We start from the raw sequence: 19,840 nt of genomic DNA on the forward strand, positions 1-19,840 counted from the left end.
AAGTCAGTCAGGAGGGTGATGGAATACTCTCCACTTTCCTGGATGAGTGCAGCTCCAACAACACTCGAGAAGCTCGACACCATCCAGCACAAAGCAGCCCGCTTGATTGGCACCTCATCCACCACCTTAAACATTCACTCCCTCCACCACCAGCAAACTTGTGTCTGCACTGTGTTACCATTTACAATATGCACTGCAGCAACTCGTCAAGGCTTCTTCGACAGCACCTCCAAAACCCAAGGACTCTACCACTGAGCAGGACAAGGGCAGCAGGCGCGTGGGAGCACCATCACCTCCAAGTTCCCTTCCAAGTTACACACCATCCTGACTTGGAAATATATCAGCTGTTCCTTCATCGTCGCTGGGTCAAAATCCTGGAACTCCCAAACAGCACTGTGGGAGCACCTTCACCTCACGGACTGCAGCGGTTCAAGGCGGCGGCTCACCACCACCTTCTCAAGGGCATTTAGGGATGGACAATAAATGCCGGCCTTGCTCCACCACATCCCAGGAACAAATGAAAAAAAATACAGAAGGAACTTTCAACATGAAATGTTCGCACTTCGATGTAAAACGATGAAGGAACAGCCCTTGAAGGGAGCGGAATGCGAGGATGGTGGGTAATATTTGTGAACAAAATGAAGTAAATCAGAAAGTAATGGTTAAGTGATGTCAGGAATGTGTTTTTTTTAATCTGTAGATTTTAGAAAGAAGCAGCAACAGAAAAAAATAAAATGAATTTTGCCCGATTTCTGAGCGGCCTCCAGCGGGTGTTTGAAGAGCAGCTGGTTCGGCCGCTCAACGCACCCTCACTCCGTCCATTTTTACCTCAGATTTGCAATCAGGGGCCTCTGTACGTCACGGGACCCCGGTTTGATGAGGTTTCCCCCCTGAAACAGACGGGCGTTCCCGCTGTCCATCTCAGGACCTGACCCAAGGTGGCGATGGCTGAAGCGCCAGTGTAAAGTTTAGTGCCATTTCCAGGTGGCTATCACTCCGCTTACACCCGGGCAGGGGCTCTTAAAATCAGCCCCGTTAGTTCAGGATAGGAGCAGGAGGAGGCCATTCAGCCCCTGGAGCCTGTCCCGCCATTCAATTAGATCTGTGACCTAACTCCATCTCGCTGCCTTTGCCCCATATCGCTTAATACCTTTGGTTAACAAACAGCTACCAATTTCAGGTTTAACATTAACAGTTGACCCAGCATCAATTGCAGTTTGTGGAAGAAAATTCCAAACGTCTACCACCCTTTCTGTCACTCCTGAAAGACCTGGCTATAATTTTTAGACTATGCCCCGTAGTCCGAAACTCCCCAATCAGTGGAAATAGTTTTTCTCTATCTAGCCTATCCGTTCGCTTAATATATTGAAAACTTCGATCAAATCACCTCTTAACCGTCTAAATCGTAGAGATGGGTAAAGTAAGGGTCCATAGGCCGGAGCAAGGTGCAAATTTAAAAAAAACGTTTAGTTCATGTTTCTGGGATATAATTAAGCATCAAATCGCTTTGCTTTTAATAAATGACGCTTCTATTTACAGTTTAATAATAGCGCTTGGCAGCAGAGGTGTTGCACTGATTTATCTCAAACACCGCCATGTAGCGCCACCTTCCGCCCGTGGAGCAACATTACAGGCAGGAAGATCACCGGGTTCCTGCAGTTCACAGCTCATTCCACCCAGTGAGTTCCTCTCTACAATTCACCATCAATTTGTTTCGTCTCCCCGCTCCCCCTGCTCTCTCCCCCTCCCCCCCCCCGCGCTCTCTCTCTCCCCCTCCCCCCCCCCCCCGCGCTCTCTCTCTCCCCCTCCCCCCCCCGCGCTCTCTCTCTCCCCCTCCCCCCCCCGCGCTCTCTCTCTCCCCCTCCCCCCCCGCGCTCTCTCTCTCCCCCTCCCCCCCCCCGCACTCTCTCTCTCCCCCTCGCCCCCCCATGCTCACTATCCGCACCGCCTGTGACTGAGACCAACGTCCATCAGTTTTCAGCTGGCAGCAGGCAGGATGAAATTATGGGATGGATCTGTTAATGATCTTTAACCCGCTGATTTTCAGCGGTGCGGAGTTTTTCCCGCCGTCATTCAGTCCCGGACTGAAGATGGGAAAGATTTTCTCAGTGAAAGTGTGGGTGAAAGTGTAGAGATGGGAGTTGTTGTCCGCGTTGTAAAATGACACCTGTCCACCCTCACAGTCCAGGAACACCCCGATCTTCCGCGGCTTCACACTCGGGGTGAGTGGGATCAGTGAGGGGGAGTTGAAGGCAAAATATCCACTTGTGGGGGAGAGCCACACAATCCAGTATCCGGTCTCGGGGCTCCGGCCGATTATCCCTTTCCTCCCGGCAGACTCTCGGGTCACTCCCACATCCCACTCAGTCTTGTCCCCCACCTCCACCTCCCAGTAGTGTCTCCCTGATGTGAATCCCACCGATCCCAGGACAAAGGTGAAGCGATCAAACCTCTCCGGGGTGTCCGGGAGAGGCTGCCAATTGTCTCCGTGTCTCACACTGGTCCGGTCCCCAGACAGGATGAGCTTGGGATGGGCTGTGTTCGGATCCAGAGTCAGAGAGGCTGGAGCTGGGGGGGGGGGGAAAGTTAAAATAACACGGTCAGTGATTCCGTTTCTTGCTGTGATTTATTCAAACACTTTCCTGTTTAAAGTGCCCACTCGGGTTCTGGGTTGTAATCATGGAATCTGTGGCCACTCCAGGGTTTATGTCCTGGGAGTCGATTTATGGAGTATCCCCCCCCCCCCACCCCCACCCCGACCCCCCGCCAACCCCCGACCCCCCCCACCTCCCCGAGAAAAATTACAAAGTGCTGCAGTACAGAGGGAGCTGGACTCTGTAAGAAACACAAACCGTTTGTATGCAGGTACAGCAAGTAAGCAGGAAGGCAAATGGAATGTTGGCCTTTATTGCAAGGGGGATAGAGTATAAAAGCGGGAAGTCCTGCTACAACTGTACAGGGTATTGGTGAGGCCACACCTGGAGTACTGCGTACGGTTTGGTCTCCGTATTTAAGGGGGGCTATACTTGCATTGGAGGCAGTTCAAAGAAGGTTCATTCGGTTGATTCCTGAGATGCAGGGATTGACTTATGAAGCTAGGTTGAGTAGGTTGGGCCTATGTTCATTGGAGTTCAGAAGAACGAGAGGTGATCTTATCGAAACATAGCGATAGCGAGGGGAGGGAGATAAAGAGGGGAGAATGAGTAGGGGGAGAGAGCGGGTGCAGAGGAGAGAGTGGGTATACGGGGAGTGGAGGAGAGTGCGGGGGGAGGGGAGAGAGAGGAGGGGAGAGAGAACCGGGGGGGGGGGGGGGCAGGAGAGAGAGCAGGGGAGGAGGAGGGGGAGGGGAGAGAGAGCAGGGGGAGGGGAGAGAGAGTGGGTGGCTGGGGAGAGGGGAGGTAGAGAGAGCGGTGGAGGGGGAGGGAGAGCAGGGGGTGGGGAGAGAGGGCAGCCTTTATCGGTCTGGACAGGATGTGAATCCCAGATGTGACTGGTCAGTGTACTAACCCAGACCTTAACCCTAACATAATAATCAGATTGTGAAGGACCTGTTCTGCTCTAAGTCCATGGTGGTCCAATGCATCAGAGTTATACTGTTAGTTGTAAATTGTTCATAGACAGTGAGGTAAATACTCAAACAACAGGTGTACCAATTAATCATTAGAATTTTTAACTCATAACGAAGAAAAGTTGGCATTACACTAGGTTTCAAAAGTGGTTCGGTCCCCATTTCCTCTGCCACTTGCTTCTCTCTTTCAGCATAGCTGCATTGGCTCAAACTCGAAAGAGAACGAGTTCAGACACATGTTCTAACGCTCTGAGGGAGGTCCCAGTAAGGGCTCAGCTGGTTAAGGCGGTGAGAGGCTGAGCCACACGCACCAGGAAGGTCTCAGTTGAATCACTGACCTGCTCTCAGTTGAGAGCATCTGCCGGGCTTGCTATTTGTCTCAGTACCCCTGGAATAGGGAAGGAGGAGGGCGATCAGGCAGAGTTCCTGCTCCTGCCCACGATCCAATGATCTTTGCTGGAGGTGCACGAGAGGATGTTGGGTGAGGACCAGGTTGGGCCCAGCAGTGGTGCCTGTTGCAGTTGAATAGTCTGCTGAATAGTCAATGCCTGGGCTCACATGAAGTGTAGTCGCTCCTTTGAGGTACGGAGGGCCAATGGGGCCAAATAGAATCAAAGGCCAAGGTGGGGGAAGGAAAGAATTGTAAGCAGGTTAAAGATTTTTACCCTCCAGTCTTGCACTCGGGAGAGATTTGCAAAGGTCGACACAGTGCTCTTCGAGAGCTTTGTAGAAAAGATAACACGGGCGTTGCCCTTTGCTCATCACGTCTATTAAAAAATCAGTTGTGCGTCTGTGCAGCTCCTCATTTATGTTTAAGTGCTGAAAGTACATAGAAACAATGGTCAATTAAAGCACAACATTGTTACTTGAGGGAAACCCCAGATATTTTTGGCATACCACATAAAGTCATCGATATGCAGTCTCTCAGCAACCTTCGTCTCAGGAACTGCAACGCAGCAACTGGAAGGAATGGTTTAGTCCTAGGCTCTTATACCAGGTTCATTTACTGTTGTGTATAGAGGCTAATTTGTCTTTCACCGACTGTCATAAAGGCCCTGGGCTGGTAGTTTGAACAGCCACAGTATGTTTCTGTATAATCTGTGGCAATACCAGGTACCAACTGGACGAAATCTCATGAAGCGGAGAGCACAGAAAGACCTGGAGAAAATCCAAACAGAAAATTGCTGGAAACCCCACAGTGAGTCAGTCAGCATCTGTGAAGAGAACGGGTAAGTTATCACATCAGGCACGCAGCCCTTCATCAGAATTGTAACATAAACCATGGACACGCATTTTAATAGATCCAGAACAATGGGGTGGGAGAAAGAAGCATCAGTGAGGTCTGCTGGCCTTGAAAACAGAAGCAAAGCAGGCCTACACTAAGGGTACACACCCCCCCGCCACCCAATACTATGTTCTGACTAAGGGTCTCCACCCTCAGCATCAACCCACCTCCCTCTTCCGAGATGGTGACGGACCAATCCCACATTGTCAGTAAAGAAAATGGAGCCTATTGTTATGGTCTGAAGTTATTACATTCATTGTTCGGGCCAGAGGGTTGCAGAGTGCCCAAGAGAAAGACAAGAGGCTGTCCCAGCTCCCACTGAGCTTCATTGGAACACATTAGAAGGCTAAAGACAGAGAGTAGGTGGAACGAGGAATTGAAGTGGCAGCTACAGGGAAATGCAGGAAGGATTCAGGAAAGGATAAATTTAAAAGCAGCAAGAGAAATGTCAAGGCTCTAGAGCAGAGCAGAGTTTTGGGTCAAAATAAGCAGAGTGGGTCAGGAAGCGACAGAGCGAGTAACAAAGGTAATAGGGCATCGCTGACTAAGGTGACATCAGGGAAAAATAGAAAAAGGTCAAAGCACTATATCTGAATGTGTGAAGCATTCGCAACAAAATAGATGAATTAGTAGCGCATATAGAAATGAATAGGTTTGATCCAGTAGCCATTACGGAGATGTGGTTGCAAAGTGATCAAGGTTGGGAAGTAAATATTCCAGGATACTTAACTTTTAGACAAAAGATAGACAAAATGGAAAAGGAGGAGGGGTAGCCCTGATAATAAAGGATGGAATAAAGACAGTGGAGAGAAAGGATCTTAGCTCAGAAAATCAAGCAGTAGAATCAGTTTGGGTGGAGCTGAGAAACAGCAAGGGGCAGAAAACATTGGTGGGAATCGTTTATAGGCCCCCAAACAGTCGTGGTAATGTCAGGCAGAGTATAAATCAGGAAATTAGAGGTGCATGTAACAAGGCTAATGCAGGAATCATGAAGGACTTTAATCTACATATAGACTGGGCAAACCAAATTTGCAGTAATAGTGTGGAGGACAAATTCATGGAATGTACAAATTCATGGAATATACACAAGATGGTTTTCTAGATTAGTTTATTGAGGAACCAAGTAGGGAACAGGCTATTTTCGATCTAGTATTTTGCAATGAGAAAGGGTTAATTAATAACCCTGAAGTAAAGGGGCCTTTAGGGAAGTGACCATAATATGGTAGAATTTTATCTTGAGTTTGAAAGTGATTTAGTTAAATCCAAAACTAGTTTCTTAAATCTAAACAAAGCAAACTATGTAGATATGAGGGGTGAGTTGAGTAAGGTAGATTGGGAAACTACATTAAAAGGTATGAAGGTAGATAAGCAATGGCTAGCATTTAAAGAATTAATACATAATTTACAACAAATATACATTCCTTTAAGGCACAAAAAACCCACAGGAAAAGTGGTCCAACCGTGGCTAACAAGAGAAGTTAAAGCTAGTATTAGATCAAAAAGGCTTAATAATGTTGCCAAAAAGAGCAGTAAGCCTGGGAATAGGAGCATTTCAGAATTCAGCAAAGGAGTACCAAGAAATTGATAAAGAAAGGGAAAATAGAATATGAGAGTAAACAAACGAGACATAAGAACAGATTGTAAAAGCCTCTACAGGTATGTAAAAAGGAAAAGATTAGCAACAGTAAATGTGGGTTCCTTACAGTCTGAGACAGGAGAAACTATAATGAGGAATAAGGATATGGCAGAGAAATTAAACAAATACTTTGTGTCTGTCTTCACAGAAGACACAAAACACCTCCCAGAAATAGTGGAGAACCAAGGGTCTAGCGAGAAAGAGGAACTGAAACTAATTAGTGTTAGGTATGTTTCCACTATATTGTATGTGGAATGAAGACTCCACAAGCCTGAGTACTCTTGCTGACTGGTGTGACCTTAGTCTCTTTATTGTGATCTCAGAGTGCCTGAACAACATCGAAGCTGGCCTTTTATAACCATGTGTTCCAGTGATCCTGGACTCCAACAGTTACGCACTCTGGTGGTGGGCTACCAAAGTTACATATATAACATCACTCCTCCCCCGCGCCCCCCCCCCCCCCCTAAAAGTCTTAGTTGCAGATGTGTTGCAGGTTTAGGTGATCATGGGCTTTCGCTCTGTGGTCGATCGTCTGGTCGATTCCTGGCATGTGAGAGTTGGGAGTCAACTGAATTGCTATCTTCCTTGCATGTTCTTTGTTGTTTGTGATGCCATCTTGTCTGGTCTGTGTGCTTGCTGGACGTTAAGTCATGAGGCAGTTTGCTTAAAATTGCTTTAACAATGTTATTCTATCCCCCTCTTTGGACTGCACGGTGGCGTGACCATGGTTCAGACCGATCTTGATCTCTACCGAAACATCGCATCGAAACATTGAAACATCGAAACATCTAAGTGATACAACCGCGCGATTGTGGTACATGGACTGCCGGTGTCGCCGGGTTTCCATGTGAACGTGCAGTCCTGGTGAACCAGTGAGGTCCTGGCTAGGAGGACTCGCTTGCTGGTTCGTGCTGCTCGCTCTGCTGAACCGTTGGATGCAGCCTTGCATCGAGCGGACCTGGCATACTTGATGCCACTTAGGGTCTTGAATTATCGAACGCTTGCGAGCGTTTGCCTGTTTTTGCGTGGCAATAGCACATGGTTCCCCCCTGGGGTACCCTCCGCTTGGGTGGGCGTAGGATCTTGGCCGTTCCAGATCCTTGTCTGGTGAGCAGTGGCGGGTGACACCACGCTCCCAAACACATTTTTGACCAGGGACGAGTCAGCGGGCAGCGCCATTCCAACCCCGGTGCCTGGTCTGTGGCAGGTAATACTGCTGTCTATCCCTTTGCTCTCTAACAACCGTGCTTTGAGGTCAGATTGTGGTCATATTTGAGTTCAGACCCGTGTCTGAATGGATATGAGTCTAGAACCAGGAGTCACAGTATCAGGGGTTGGCCATTTAGGACTGAGATTAGGAGAAACATCTTCACTCAGAAGGTGGTGATTCCCTGGAATTCTCTACCCTAGAGGGCTGTGGAGGCTCGGTCTTTGAGTATAATCAAGACAGAGATCGATAGATTTTTGGATATTAAGGGAATCCAGGGTTATGAGGACAGTGCAGGAAAGTGGAGTTGAGGTAGAAGATCAGCCGTGATCTCACTCAATGGCGGAGCAGGCTCGAGGGGCTGAATGGCCTACTCCTGCTCCTAATTCTTCTGTTCTTATGTCTTATTTGAACCCTTCATCATAATGAACTAACTCATTGGACGGATGATGTTGTTCCTCTTCACAATCCTGAAAATTTCAACAAGGTTATCTCAAAAAGAGCGCGTCCAACTGGCTCAGCCTTTCCTCAAAGTCGATATTCTAATACCCACTGAAGATGGTTCCAAATGGATTTCTGTGGTTGGGAATAGTCAGGTAGCCAGGCCTTCTGCTGCTCATGAAGTGGCTTCAAGTTCGAAAACGAAATAGAACAAAAAAGAAGAAGAAATAATTCTCACCTTATCTTTTTCTGTTGGATTGAAGACATGCTGATTGGCCAAAGCCTCAACAAGTAGTTGCAGAGTAAGATCGCTGAGTGTGGCCTCATTGGAGAGGTACACAAAGTCCTTCTTCAGCTTTGTCTCAGCTAGCTCAGACCCTGTGGGGGAAAGCAGAAGGTCTTCAATTTAAAGATATGTTAATTTTGGTGGTGTAATATTATTCTGCGTTAAACCATAAAAAGAGGAAGGGTATTAATGGAACAAAACATTCCCCCACACAAATTACTACACAAGACCAGATTTGCATTCTTATATCCAGTCTCTCCAGAATGTTCCAAAGCACCTCACACATAATAAATTACTTTGAAATACAGTGAATATTTTTATATCGGCAAGATTTCACAGACAGCAATGAGATAAACGACTGGTTAATTTTATGGGGTCTACATGAGGGAGGGATATTGACCAGGACAATGGGAGACTTCCCTGCTCTTCTTCAGACAGTGCGATGGAATCTTTAACATCCACCAAACTGGCAGAGGAACCGTAGTTTAATATCTCATCTGAAAGATGGATCCTCTGATGACATCCCCTCAGAACTCTACTAGTGTTGACCTATAATGAGGAAAACAAACTAATGCCATCCTGAACCTCGGACTTTCTTGAACCTTCCCACATACCCTCCAAGTCACTGGAATATAATTTTAAAGCATTTTCTCAAAAGCCTAGGTGAAGAGAGAAGGGGGAAGGGGGAAGGCCCTTTATGGAGGACACCACCAATCCTCAGAAAAGCAGAAGAGAAGACAAGATGTGTTTTTTTAAACTTGTGGTGGCCGTTGCACACCAGCCATCACACGGGCTTGACAGACCTAGGTCTTGGTCCAGTGGCAAGGGTTAACCAAGACGACTGGAGACCAGCTCTGCTGCACGGACCGAGTGCACACACTTATCGCAGTGTGGGCTGGCCCGTGCTGCCCCAGGGCCCGTATTCAGCCTTTAGCTGAAGTACATGGTTGAAGTTTAGTTTTATAGATGCAAGCAACTAAAACCACTACATAGCAGCAAAAGGTTGTGACTGTTAAGGGATGAGTGGGACATTTTGGACAGTCAGGTAAAGACAAAGCTTCTATTTTTGGACACATTCCTACTGACGTTTGTAAGTTTACATCGAATGGCCGTCTTGTTAATGAAGCACCCGTATCTGATCAAAATATCGCAACAGCACTTCTAAAGGGCACAAATTCAAAAGCACACACATATTCCGAACACTATGTATCCTAAATGGCCGCAAGCTCAGCGCCAAGTAGCGGCACTGATGGTAGATGGCCACATAGTTCGCATGCCAGACACGAGACTCCCTAAGCAATATGCAGAGCTCCTTCATGGCAAACGAGCCAAAGGTGGGCAGCGGAAATGTTACACGGACACCCTCAAAGCCTCCCTGGTAAAGTGCAACATCACCACTGACACCTGGGAGTCCCTGGCCAAAGACCGCCCTAGATGGAGAAAGTGCATCTGGGAGGGCGTTGAGCTCTTCGAGTCTCAACGGCAAGAGCATGCAGAAATCAAGCGCAGGCAGCGGAAGGAGCGTGCGGCAAACCAATCCCACCCACCCCTTCCCTCAACGACTATCTGTCCCACCTGTGACCGGGTCTGTGGCTCTCGTATTGGACTGTTCAGCCACCAAAGAACTCATTTTAGGAGTGGAAGCAAGTCTTCCTCGATTCTGCGGGACTGCCTATGATGAGGATCCTAAATGCTACCTATTCGAAGTCAATTGCTAAGTCAATGATGTCAGCAGGCTGGCTGCTTTTTCTGTTGTTGAAGTAAACATGATTTCACCCATGTGAAGGAAATGCACCTTGAGGCCCTGAGAGCAGGATTGGAGATGCAGCGGTTCCATCAACCACATAACCTAAAAATACAACCAGACACAGGAATCAATGACTGGAAAAAGCTGCAGACATTAAACATTTACAAAAGAAAGCAGAGTATGCAATAACAGTAAAACTGAGTGCTGTTTAACTTGGCAAGGTATGACCTTGGCTCTGCTTTATTTAGGCTCAAAGTGCCTGACTCTCAAAATGGCTGGTCTTTCATACCAGAGCAGCACCATGTGCGTGCAGCCCAGTGGTCTCCAACAATGACGCCATCTGGTGGCTACAAACTGAATGTACATACATGACAATACCCCCCTCTGCAATCTCAGCACAGTCTTTTACAGATTGAGACAGTCTGGTGCTTTACGCCTCCAGGTTGACCGTCTCAGTTCAACTCCAGCCTTGGGTGAATGTACGGAGTCTGTTGTGACTGGTGGCTGGTTGGCTGACCTGATGGGGTGGCAGTGGCCATGTCAAGAGTTGCAAGTCCATTTCCATTGAACATGTCAGTGATGGAGATTCCGGGTTCACTGATGACCCTTGTGTCCTCTGAAGACTGCTGGTAGGTTGGTTGGTCGTCAATGGTTTCTTCGTCTGACTGTTCTGGTTCGTCTGTGTGCCGCAGCTTTGTTTGATCCATGTGTTTCCTGCATGTTTGCCCATTTTTGAGCTTACTAACGAATACTCTGTTGCCTTCCTTGTCCATGACAGTACCAGCGATCCATTTGAGACCCTGACCATAGTTCAAAACATATACAGGATAATTTACAGAAATCTCGCGTGATTGTGATACCCTTGTTAACTTTGTCTTCTGTATTCAACATGATTATTCAGATCAGGGTGTATAAGAGATAGCTTGGTCTTAAGATCTCTTTTCATCATGAGTTCAGCAGGAGAGACCCCTGTGAGTGTGAGAGGTCTTGTCCTGTAACTCAGCAGTATGCAAGACAAGCGGGTCTGCAGTGACCCTTGGGTTACTCTCCTCATGCTTTGTTACTAGTTTGTACTGCACGTTCTGCTTGCCTACTGGACGCAGGCTTGAATGGTGCTGACCTTACATGTTTTATGCCGTTAAGTATTACAAACTCCTGACTGGTGAAGCACGACCCATTGTCACTCACCACTATGTCAGGCAGACCATGTGTTGCGAACATGACATTGAGATTCTCAATGGTTGCCGTGGGCGTGCTGGATGACATGATTGTGCATTCTATCCACTTCGAATAGGCATCCACCACCACTAAAAACATCTTGCCCAGGAAGGGACTTGCAAAGTCTACATGGATCCTGGACAATTCCTTCATCTAAATCATTGATATATATTGTAAATAGCTGGGGTCCCAGCACTGAACCCTGTGGCACTCCACTAGTCACTGCCTGCCATTCTGAAAAGGACCCGTTTATCCCAACTCTCTGCTTCCTGTCTGCCAACCAGTGTTCGCTATCCACATCAATACATTACCCCCAATACTATGTGCTTTAATTTTGCACATCAATCTCTTGTGTGGAACCTTGTCAAAAGCCTTTTGAAAGTCCAAATACACCACATCCACGGGTTCTCCCTTGTCCACTCTAATACTTACATCCTCAAAAAATTCTAGAAGTTTTGTCAAGCATGATTTCATAAATCCATGCTGACTTGGACCGATCCCGTCACTGCTTTCCAAATGCGCTGCTATTTCATCTTTAATAATTGATTCCAATATTTTCCCACGACTGATGTCAGGCTAACAGGTCTATAATTCCCCGTTTTCTCTCTCCCTCCTTTTTTAAAAAGCGATATTACATTAGCTACCCTCCAGTCCATAGGAACTGATCCAGAGTCGGTAGACTGTTGGAAAATGATCACCAATGCAGCCACTATTTCTAGTGCCACTTCCTTAAGTACTCTGGGATGCAGACTATCAGGCCTTGGGGATTTATTGGCCTTCAATCCCATCAATTTCCCTAACACAATTTCCTGACTAATAAGGATTTCCTTCAGCTCCTCCTTCTCGCTATACCCTCGGTCCCCTAGTATTTCCAGAACGTTATTTGTGTCTTCCTTCATGAAGACAGAACCAAAGTATTTGTTCAGTCGGTCTACCATTTCTTTGTTCACCATTATAAATTCACCTGATTCTGACTGCAAGGGACCTATGTTTGTCTTCACTAATCTTTTTCTCCACATATCTATAGAAGCTTTTGCAGTCAGCTTTTATGTTCCCAGTAAGCTTCCTCTCATACTCTATTTTCCTCCTCTTAATTAAACCCTTTGTCCTCCTCTGCTGAATTCTAAACTTCTCCCAGTCCTCAGGTTTGTTGCTTTTTCTGGCCAATTTATATGCCTCTTCCTTGGCTTTAACACTATCCTTAATTTCTCTTGTTAGTCACGGTTGAGCCACCTTCCCCGTTTCATTTTTACTCCAGACAGGGATGTACAATTGTTGAAGTTCATCCATGTGATCTTTAAATGTTTGCCATTGCCTATCCACTGTCAACGCTTTAAGTATGATTGTGGCCATTTAAGCAAGTTTAGCCAGCGAAAAGTTACTCCAAACTAACTTAGAACAGAGTAAATGTACACTTTTGTACGCTCTGAAAAACCTTGCGGACACTTTAGAAATTAGGCGCAGGTAGCCAGAGATTGGGGGGGTGGAGGGAAGTTAGAGGATTTTCCAAAGCACTAAACACCTTCACAACAACATTAAAGAAGCATAAGTACATTTAAAGCACTAAGCACTAAACAAAGCAGTACATTTAAAGCACCAAGCACTAAACGAAGCACAAAAAATAATAAGCAATTAATTAATAAAGAATAGAAAGAACCCTGCACTTAAAGCACCAAGACCAAAGTAATAAGCAACCAATCAATAACAAATAAAAAATAGAAGTCCTACCTTTATGTGAAGGGAAGGTGTTTCTGTCAGCCTCTCTCTGTGTTTCTGTCCGTGTTTCTCTCTCCGTCTCTGTCAGTGTCGCTCTGTGTTTCTGACAGTGGAGGGGGAGGAGAGGCTGAATGGGAGGGAGGGGTGGGGGAGGCTGAATGCGGGGGGGGGGGGAGGAGGGGGGTGAACGGAGGCTGAATGCGGAGGGAGGGAAGGCTGAACAAGGGGGAAGAGTCTAAACGCGGCAGCAAGCTGCCGATGACTGAGCCCATTCAGCCAGGGCGAGGGCCGGCGTGCTTCGGGCCCCTCCCACACAGCCTGCAGAATGTCGGGCGCACATGTGCAGAGGTCCCGACACTTTTTTCAGCGCCGGGACCAGGCTCCGCCCACCACATATTCTGCTGCGCTGTTCCAAGGGCCTGGATCGATGGAGAATACGCAGGTAAATAAAGGTGCCGTTTCTGTTCTAAACAGTCAGCGCACCTCAGTGGGTGCAAACTTGGGCCCAAGTTTCCACATGATTTGCGCCTGATTTTTAGGAGCAACTGGTGGAGAATGGACTATCTTAGAAATCGCAATTCTCCACATTTTCTTTTCTGCAGTTCTAGTCAGGTAGAACAGTTCTACTTTGGAATAGAATTTTTTCTTCAAAAGGGGGCGTGTCCGGCCACTGACGCCTGATTTCAAAGTTTCCACAGTGAAAACGTACTCCAAACTAACTTAGAATGGAGCAAGTGAAGATTTTTGTAGAACTGAAAAAACCTGTTCTACACATTAAAAAAATCAGGCGCAGGTTACAAATTAGGTGTCCAGAACGAGGTGGGGGGGGGAGGGGGAGGAAGGGAAGTCATTAAATTCTATAATAAATCCTTATTTATACTTATACAAATATTATATAAATAAATCCAATCTGAATAAACATTTATAAGCAAAGAAAAGATTAAATAAACCATCTTCCTACCTGTGTGAAAGTGCTTCAGGCAGGCCTTTCGGGACCGAAGGCTGAATGGGTCGGCCCGAGACTTCGGGCAGGGCCCGTCCCCAGCACCAGATTTACAGGTAGGTGGCGTTGGGTCGGGTCGGGTCGGGTCGGGGAGGTTCGGTTTGGTTCGGCCGGCGGGAGGGAGGGAGGGAGAGAGAGGGGGGGAGGGAGGGAGAGAGAGAGAGAGAGAGAGAGAGGGGGGGAGAGAGAGGGGGGGAGGGAGGGAGAGAGGGGGAGGTCAGGTCAGATCCAGTCCGGGGGCGGGGGAGCGGGAGTCAGGTCGTGTCCAGTCGGGGGGGGGGGGGGAGCGGGAGCAGGAGCAGGAGCGCGGGTCGGGTCCAGTCGGGGGGGGGGAGCAGAGCGGGAGCGGGAGTCGGTTCGGGTCGGGTCGGGTCGTGGTGGGGGGGGTGCGGGAATCGGGTCGGGTCCAGTCCGGGGGGGGGGGCGGGCAGGGAGCGGGTGTCGGGTCCGGTCCGGAGGCGGTGGGGGGGGGTGCGGTGAAGCAGGAGCTGGCCGTGGGAGTCGTATTCACGCAGCCCCAATGAGGCCATTCGGCCAGGGCTAGGGGCTGCGTGCTTCGGGCCCCTCCCACACAGTTTCGGGCGCCTGGAGCTACTGCACTTGCGTGCCCACTGTAGCGCGCACGTGCAGAGGTCCCGGCACTGTTTACAGTGCAGGGACCTGGCTCCGCCCCCTACAGCTCCTGCTGCACTGCGCCGAGGACCAGAGGACCTGCAGGAAGGTGGAGAATACGGAGGATTTTTTTAGGCGCACTTTGTGGCGTGAAAAACGGGCGTCCAGGTCGGGACTGCGCTGTTCTAGGCGCATGTGGAAACTTGGGCCCTATATGTCTATCCTGACTAACCAAGAAATTGCTTCATCAATGCTCATTCTCATTCAATCAGCTCGTGTTTATTGTCTTTGAAGCCTTTAACCCACAATCCTCTGGATCCACCACTGATATCACGTAGTACATGGAGCCAGTTGTCCACATCATTCTGATCCCCACCTCCCCTCTCTAATAACGTAACCCTGTCTGTCTTCTTACCTCCCTGTTTGGATGGAAGCTGATCATAGGCAGGCTTGTTCATTGCTTTAAATGCACAATAAAATAATTCAATGACAATTGGTCCTTTCTTTTCAATATCATCCAAGAAATTAGATACACGTGAAATGAGAGTCTTCTTGTCATTCCTGTACTGTAAAAGAAACAGGTAAATCAGTAAGCAACCAAGAGAAAATCATTAATAATTGACTGAGTAAGAATTCATTTGATCCTATATTCTATTGGAAAAGCAATTTTCAAACTTTACTTGAGGTTTGACAATGTTATACTCATGTTATCTATTCCAGTGAGTAACTTTACAGTTAACAATACATAGTAAAACATCCCAATGCTTCACAGGAACGTTATCGAACAAAATTTAACACCTAGCCACATAAGGAGATACTGTATTGAGAGGTGTGACCAAAAGTTTGGTCAAAGAGGTAGGTTTTAAGCAGTGTCCTAAAGGAAGAAAGAGAGATAGAGAGGCGGAGTAGTTAAGGGAGGGAATTCCAGAGCTTAGGGCCCAGGCAACAGAAGGCACGGCCGTCAAATGGTGGAGCAATGAAAATCAGGGATGCGCAAGAGGCCAGTTTTGGAAGCGTGCAGATATCTTGGAGCATGAGAGGCCATGGAGGGATTTGAAAACAAGGATGTGGATTTTTTTTTTTTTTTTAAATCGAGGTGTTGCAGGATCAGGAGCCAATGTAGGTCAGCGAGCACAGGGGTGAAGGGTGAGCGGGACTTGGTGCGAGTTAGGACACGGGCAGCAGAGTTTTGGATAAGCTCGAGGTTATGGAGAATGCAAGGTGGCAGGCCGGCCAGGAGAGCATTGGAATAGCCGAGTCTAGAGGTAGCAAAGGCACGATGAAAGTGCGATCTTCAAATAACTGCATGGAAAACATTCTTTCTGGGTGGGGCTGAGGAGGTGGGCCAGAGCCGTGCACCATTTCATCAAGGTGACAAAAAAAGACGTCCATTTAATTGCACCTTTCACGGCCTTGGGTTGTCCCAAAGCATTTTACCGCCAATAGAGTACTAATGAAATGTATTCACTGATGTAAAGTAGGAAATACAGCAGCCAATTTATGCAGAGCCAGGTCCCACAAACAGCATCGTGAACAAATAATCTCTTTTCAGTAATGTTGGTTGAAGGATAAATATTGGCCAGGACACCAGAGAGCACTCCCCTGCTCTTCTTTAAAATAGTGCCCTGGGATCTTTTACGCCCACCTGAGAGGGCCTCAGTTTAATGTCTCATCTGAAAGACGGCACCTCTGACAGTACAACGCTCCCACAGTACTGCACTGGAGTGTCAGCATTCGATAAGGTGCCACACAAAAGGTTACTGCAGAAGATAAAGGTACGCGGGGTCAGTGGAAATGTATTAGCATGGATAGAGAATTGGCTGGCAAACAGAAAGCAGAGAGTCGGGATAAATGGATCCTTTTTGGGTTGGAAATCGGTGGTTAGTGGTGCGCCACAGGGATCGGTGCTGGGACCACAACTGTTTACAATATACATAGATGACCTGGAAGAGGGGATAGAGTGTAGTGTAACAACATTTGCAGATGACACAAAGATTAGTGGGAAAGCGGGTTGTGTAGAGGACACAGAGAGGCTGCAAAGAGATTTAGATAGATTAAGCGAATGGGCTAAGGTTTGGCAGATGGAATACAATGTTGGAAAGTGTGAGGTCATCCACCTTGGGGAAAAAAAACAAAAAAAGGGAATACTATTTGAATGGAGAGAAATTACAACATGCTGCGGTGCAGAGGGACCTGGGGGTCCTAGTGCATGAATCCCAAAAAGTTAGTTTGCAGATGCAGCAGGTAATCAGGAAGGCGAATGGAATGTTGGCCTTTATTGCGAGAGGGATGGAGTACAAAAGCAGGGAGGTCCTTCTGCAACTGTATAGGGTATTGGTGAGGCCGCACCTGGAGTACTGCGTGCAGTTTTGGTCGCCTTACTTAAGGAAGGATATACTGGCTTTGGAGGGGGTACAGAGACGATTCACTCGGTTGATTCCGGAGATGAGGGGGTTACCTTATGATGATTGATTGAGTAGACTGGGTCTTTACTCGTTGAAGTTCAGAAGGATGAGGGGTGATCTTATAGAAACATTTAAAATAATGAAAGGGATAGACAAGATAGAGGCAGAGAGGTTGTTTCCACTGGTCGGGGAGACTATAACTAGGGGGCACAGCCTCAAAATACGGGGAGCCAATTTAAAACCGAGTTGAGAAGAAATTTCTTCTCCCAGAGGGTTGTGAATCTGTGGAATTCTCTGCCCAAGGAAGCAGTTGAGGCTAGCTCATTGAATGTATTCAAGTCACAGATAGATAGATTTTTTAACCAATAAGGGAATTAAGGGTTACGGGGGAGTGGGCGGGTAAGTGGAGCTGAGTCCACGGCCAGATCAGCCATGATCTTGTTGAATGGCGGAGCAGGCTCGAGGGGCTAGATGGCCTACTCCTGTTCCTAATTCTTATGTTCTTATGTTATGTTGCCTAGGCCCCGAGCTCTGGAACTCCCTCCCTGAACCTCTCTGCCTCTCTACCTCTCTTTCCTCCTTTAAGACGCTCCTTAAAACCTACATCTTTGACCAAGCATTTGGTCACTTACCGTAATTTCTTCTTGTGTGGTTTGGTGTCAAATTTATTTGTTTTGTCTTATAACACTGCTGGGAAGCACCTTGGGACGTTTTACCACATTAAAGGCACCATATAAATATAAGTAGTTGTTGTTGTAATGTAGCAGAGAGAGAGCAAGAGAAATCTTTACCTTGCTAAATTCAATTTTATTTATCATCTCCTTTTGAAAGAGTTCATTCACCACAACTTCCAGATCACTGCTAGACATCCCATTTCTGTTGATTAAATGCAGCCGGTCCTTTTGAAGATCTTCCATATCTCAGATCCCTTTAAAAAATATTTTTTAAATATAGGTGAAGTCCCGGAGCCATCATGAATGCAAGAATGTTCAGGGAGATGAAGAGGCCGACTGCTGCATTCCAGTAAACTGGAGGCCAAGGAGACCATTTACATGCAATGAAACCAAGTATCAGGGAAGGTGTGTAACAGGACAAGCGGATATTTACACTATTGTCCAAAACTCAAAATAACCCCCAAGGGAGGAGAAAATATCCGTGCTGAATGTCATGGATTTGTGAGGATATTCTCTCAGGCTCAAGGTAACTGGTCAGTCCTGTGTGAGGACCTTGTATCTCCTATAATCAGGAGCGTACCTTTACTGTCTGAGGATCTTTGTTGTGTGTGCTAGATTCTGTGATCTTGCACATATTGCCAGCTGCAGTCTTCGGTATGACAGAAGGCAGCTTTGAAAGCACTTCAGTGAGACAAGAATTGTTATGTATTGATGTGTGCATCGTCCTGGTACCTTAACCGTAATATAAGCACAATGGTACACCACAGAGGGCGCTTTGGTGGGAAACTTGGAAGTACCTGAAACAGGCAATATAAAAGGCTGACCACCACACCTGAGAGGCTCTCTGGAGCTGAACAATAAAGGACGTAGGTCACAGCAGTTAGATTAACACCAGACGTGTAGAGTCAGTGATTTGTGTGCTACATACACCACAAGAATAAGTATAAATCAACAAACTGGTTTAGTTTACATGAATTATATTGATGAACAGACTACAATCTCTGCAGCAACATTTATCAACTCCCTACCTCTCGGTATCATAAAAGTTATAAACAATGCATTCCTGCCCACCTTTCCAGGTAAAAACTCATATTTTGAGCTATCTGGCCCTAAGCTAACTGCTCTGCTACAAGTTCTACAACCTTCCTACCTCAGCTGAGAGAGAGATAGCTCATTAATACTTTCAGTTCGCCACCAATTGTCCAGTAGCTACAGACTTTCTGTTATATCAGAAAAGATGTTGTATATATGACAGCTGACCCATTGTAAGATGAATCTAACCTTTACAGCAAAGCCATTACATCAATTACAAAAACCCTTCCATCTGAAGATCCCAAAATATTACAGCATCTGCTTCTTCTTTTAGATAATGAGCACCTCGTCCATCACCAAGGTTATTTACTTCGACCTTCAAAATGTAACCACCCTCCATCCCTATCTCACCTCCGTCAGTGCCGAGTTTATTATCTGTGCCTGCCCTTTCCAGGCTCGACTTCTCCAACACAATCCACACTGGCCTCTCACTTTGGGCTCGAAATATTAAACTCCGGTGTTGTACCTTGAACTGTAGAGAGACATGTTTTACCAGGACAGATAAACTTTTCGTATTCTTGGCTTTTTTCCACACCCTTACTCCCGGTCCCAGCATAAGTATGGAGAGGTCCAAACCAGCTGATACTTCCTCCTTACCTTAAAGTGCAATAAGACTCTTGTTTCAAGCTGGTAACCAAAACTGTTTCACTGATAATTAGCTGCTACCTGGTTGAAATTACTTTTACTTTATAACAAAACTTCCGTGCACCAACGCAACTTCCTGTAGACACACCTATCATTGAGGCAGATTGCCAAAGGCTACAACGTAATCAGCATCTACACAAAAACAAACCAGGCAGGAGCACAGAAATGTGTTCATTAAATGTTGATTGCATCATTCAATGAAAATGGCAGAGTTACAAACACGTGGTTTTACTAACCATTTGTGAATTTTGTATTATTGCGTCGTGTGTTCAATTCACCAGGGGTAGAAGAGAGGGAGTAAAAAA

The 19,840-nt window shown here is 46.8% G+C and overlaps 1 protein-coding gene across 3 annotated transcripts; it reads right to left on the minus strand.

Annotated features, from left to right (window-relative positions):
• Window positions 1–1,988: 1,988 nt before the first annotated feature.
• On the minus strand, window positions 1,989–19,555 carry LOC139229273 (zinc-binding protein A33-like). Of its 3 annotated transcripts, XM_070860933.1 has the most exons (8): window positions 19,488–19,517; window positions 19,242–19,362; window positions 17,916–18,052; window positions 15,135–15,285; window positions 10,219–10,272; window positions 8,376–8,515; window positions 4,234–4,387; window positions 1,989–2,568 (listed from the first exon to the last, which is right to left on the minus strand). In XM_070860933.1, exons 3-8 carry the CDS (start codon window positions 18,039–18,041, stop codon window positions 2,003–2,005), a joined length of 1,191 nt encoding a protein of 396 aa, XP_070717034.1. In that variant the 5' UTR covers window positions 18,042–18,052; window positions 19,242–19,362; window positions 19,488–19,517; the 3' UTR covers window positions 1,989–2,002. The 3 variants fall into 3 exon arrangements, with proteins under 3 accessions (XP_070717034.1, XP_070717033.1, XP_070717035.1); XM_070860932.1 differs by lacking the exon at window positions 19,242–19,362 and having other exon boundaries at window positions 19,488–19,555; XM_070860934.1 differs by lacking the exons at window positions 10,219–10,272; window positions 19,242–19,362 and having other exon boundaries at window positions 19,488–19,555.
• Window positions 19,556–19,840: the final 285 nt, after the last annotated feature.

The sequence above is a fragment of the Pristiophorus japonicus genome, chromosome 18 (assembly GCF_044704955.1).
Source record: "Pristiophorus japonicus isolate sPriJap1 chromosome 18, sPriJap1.hap1, whole genome shotgun sequence".
Taxonomy (NCBI): Eukaryota; Metazoa; Chordata; class Chondrichthyes; family Pristiophoridae; genus Pristiophorus; species Pristiophorus japonicus.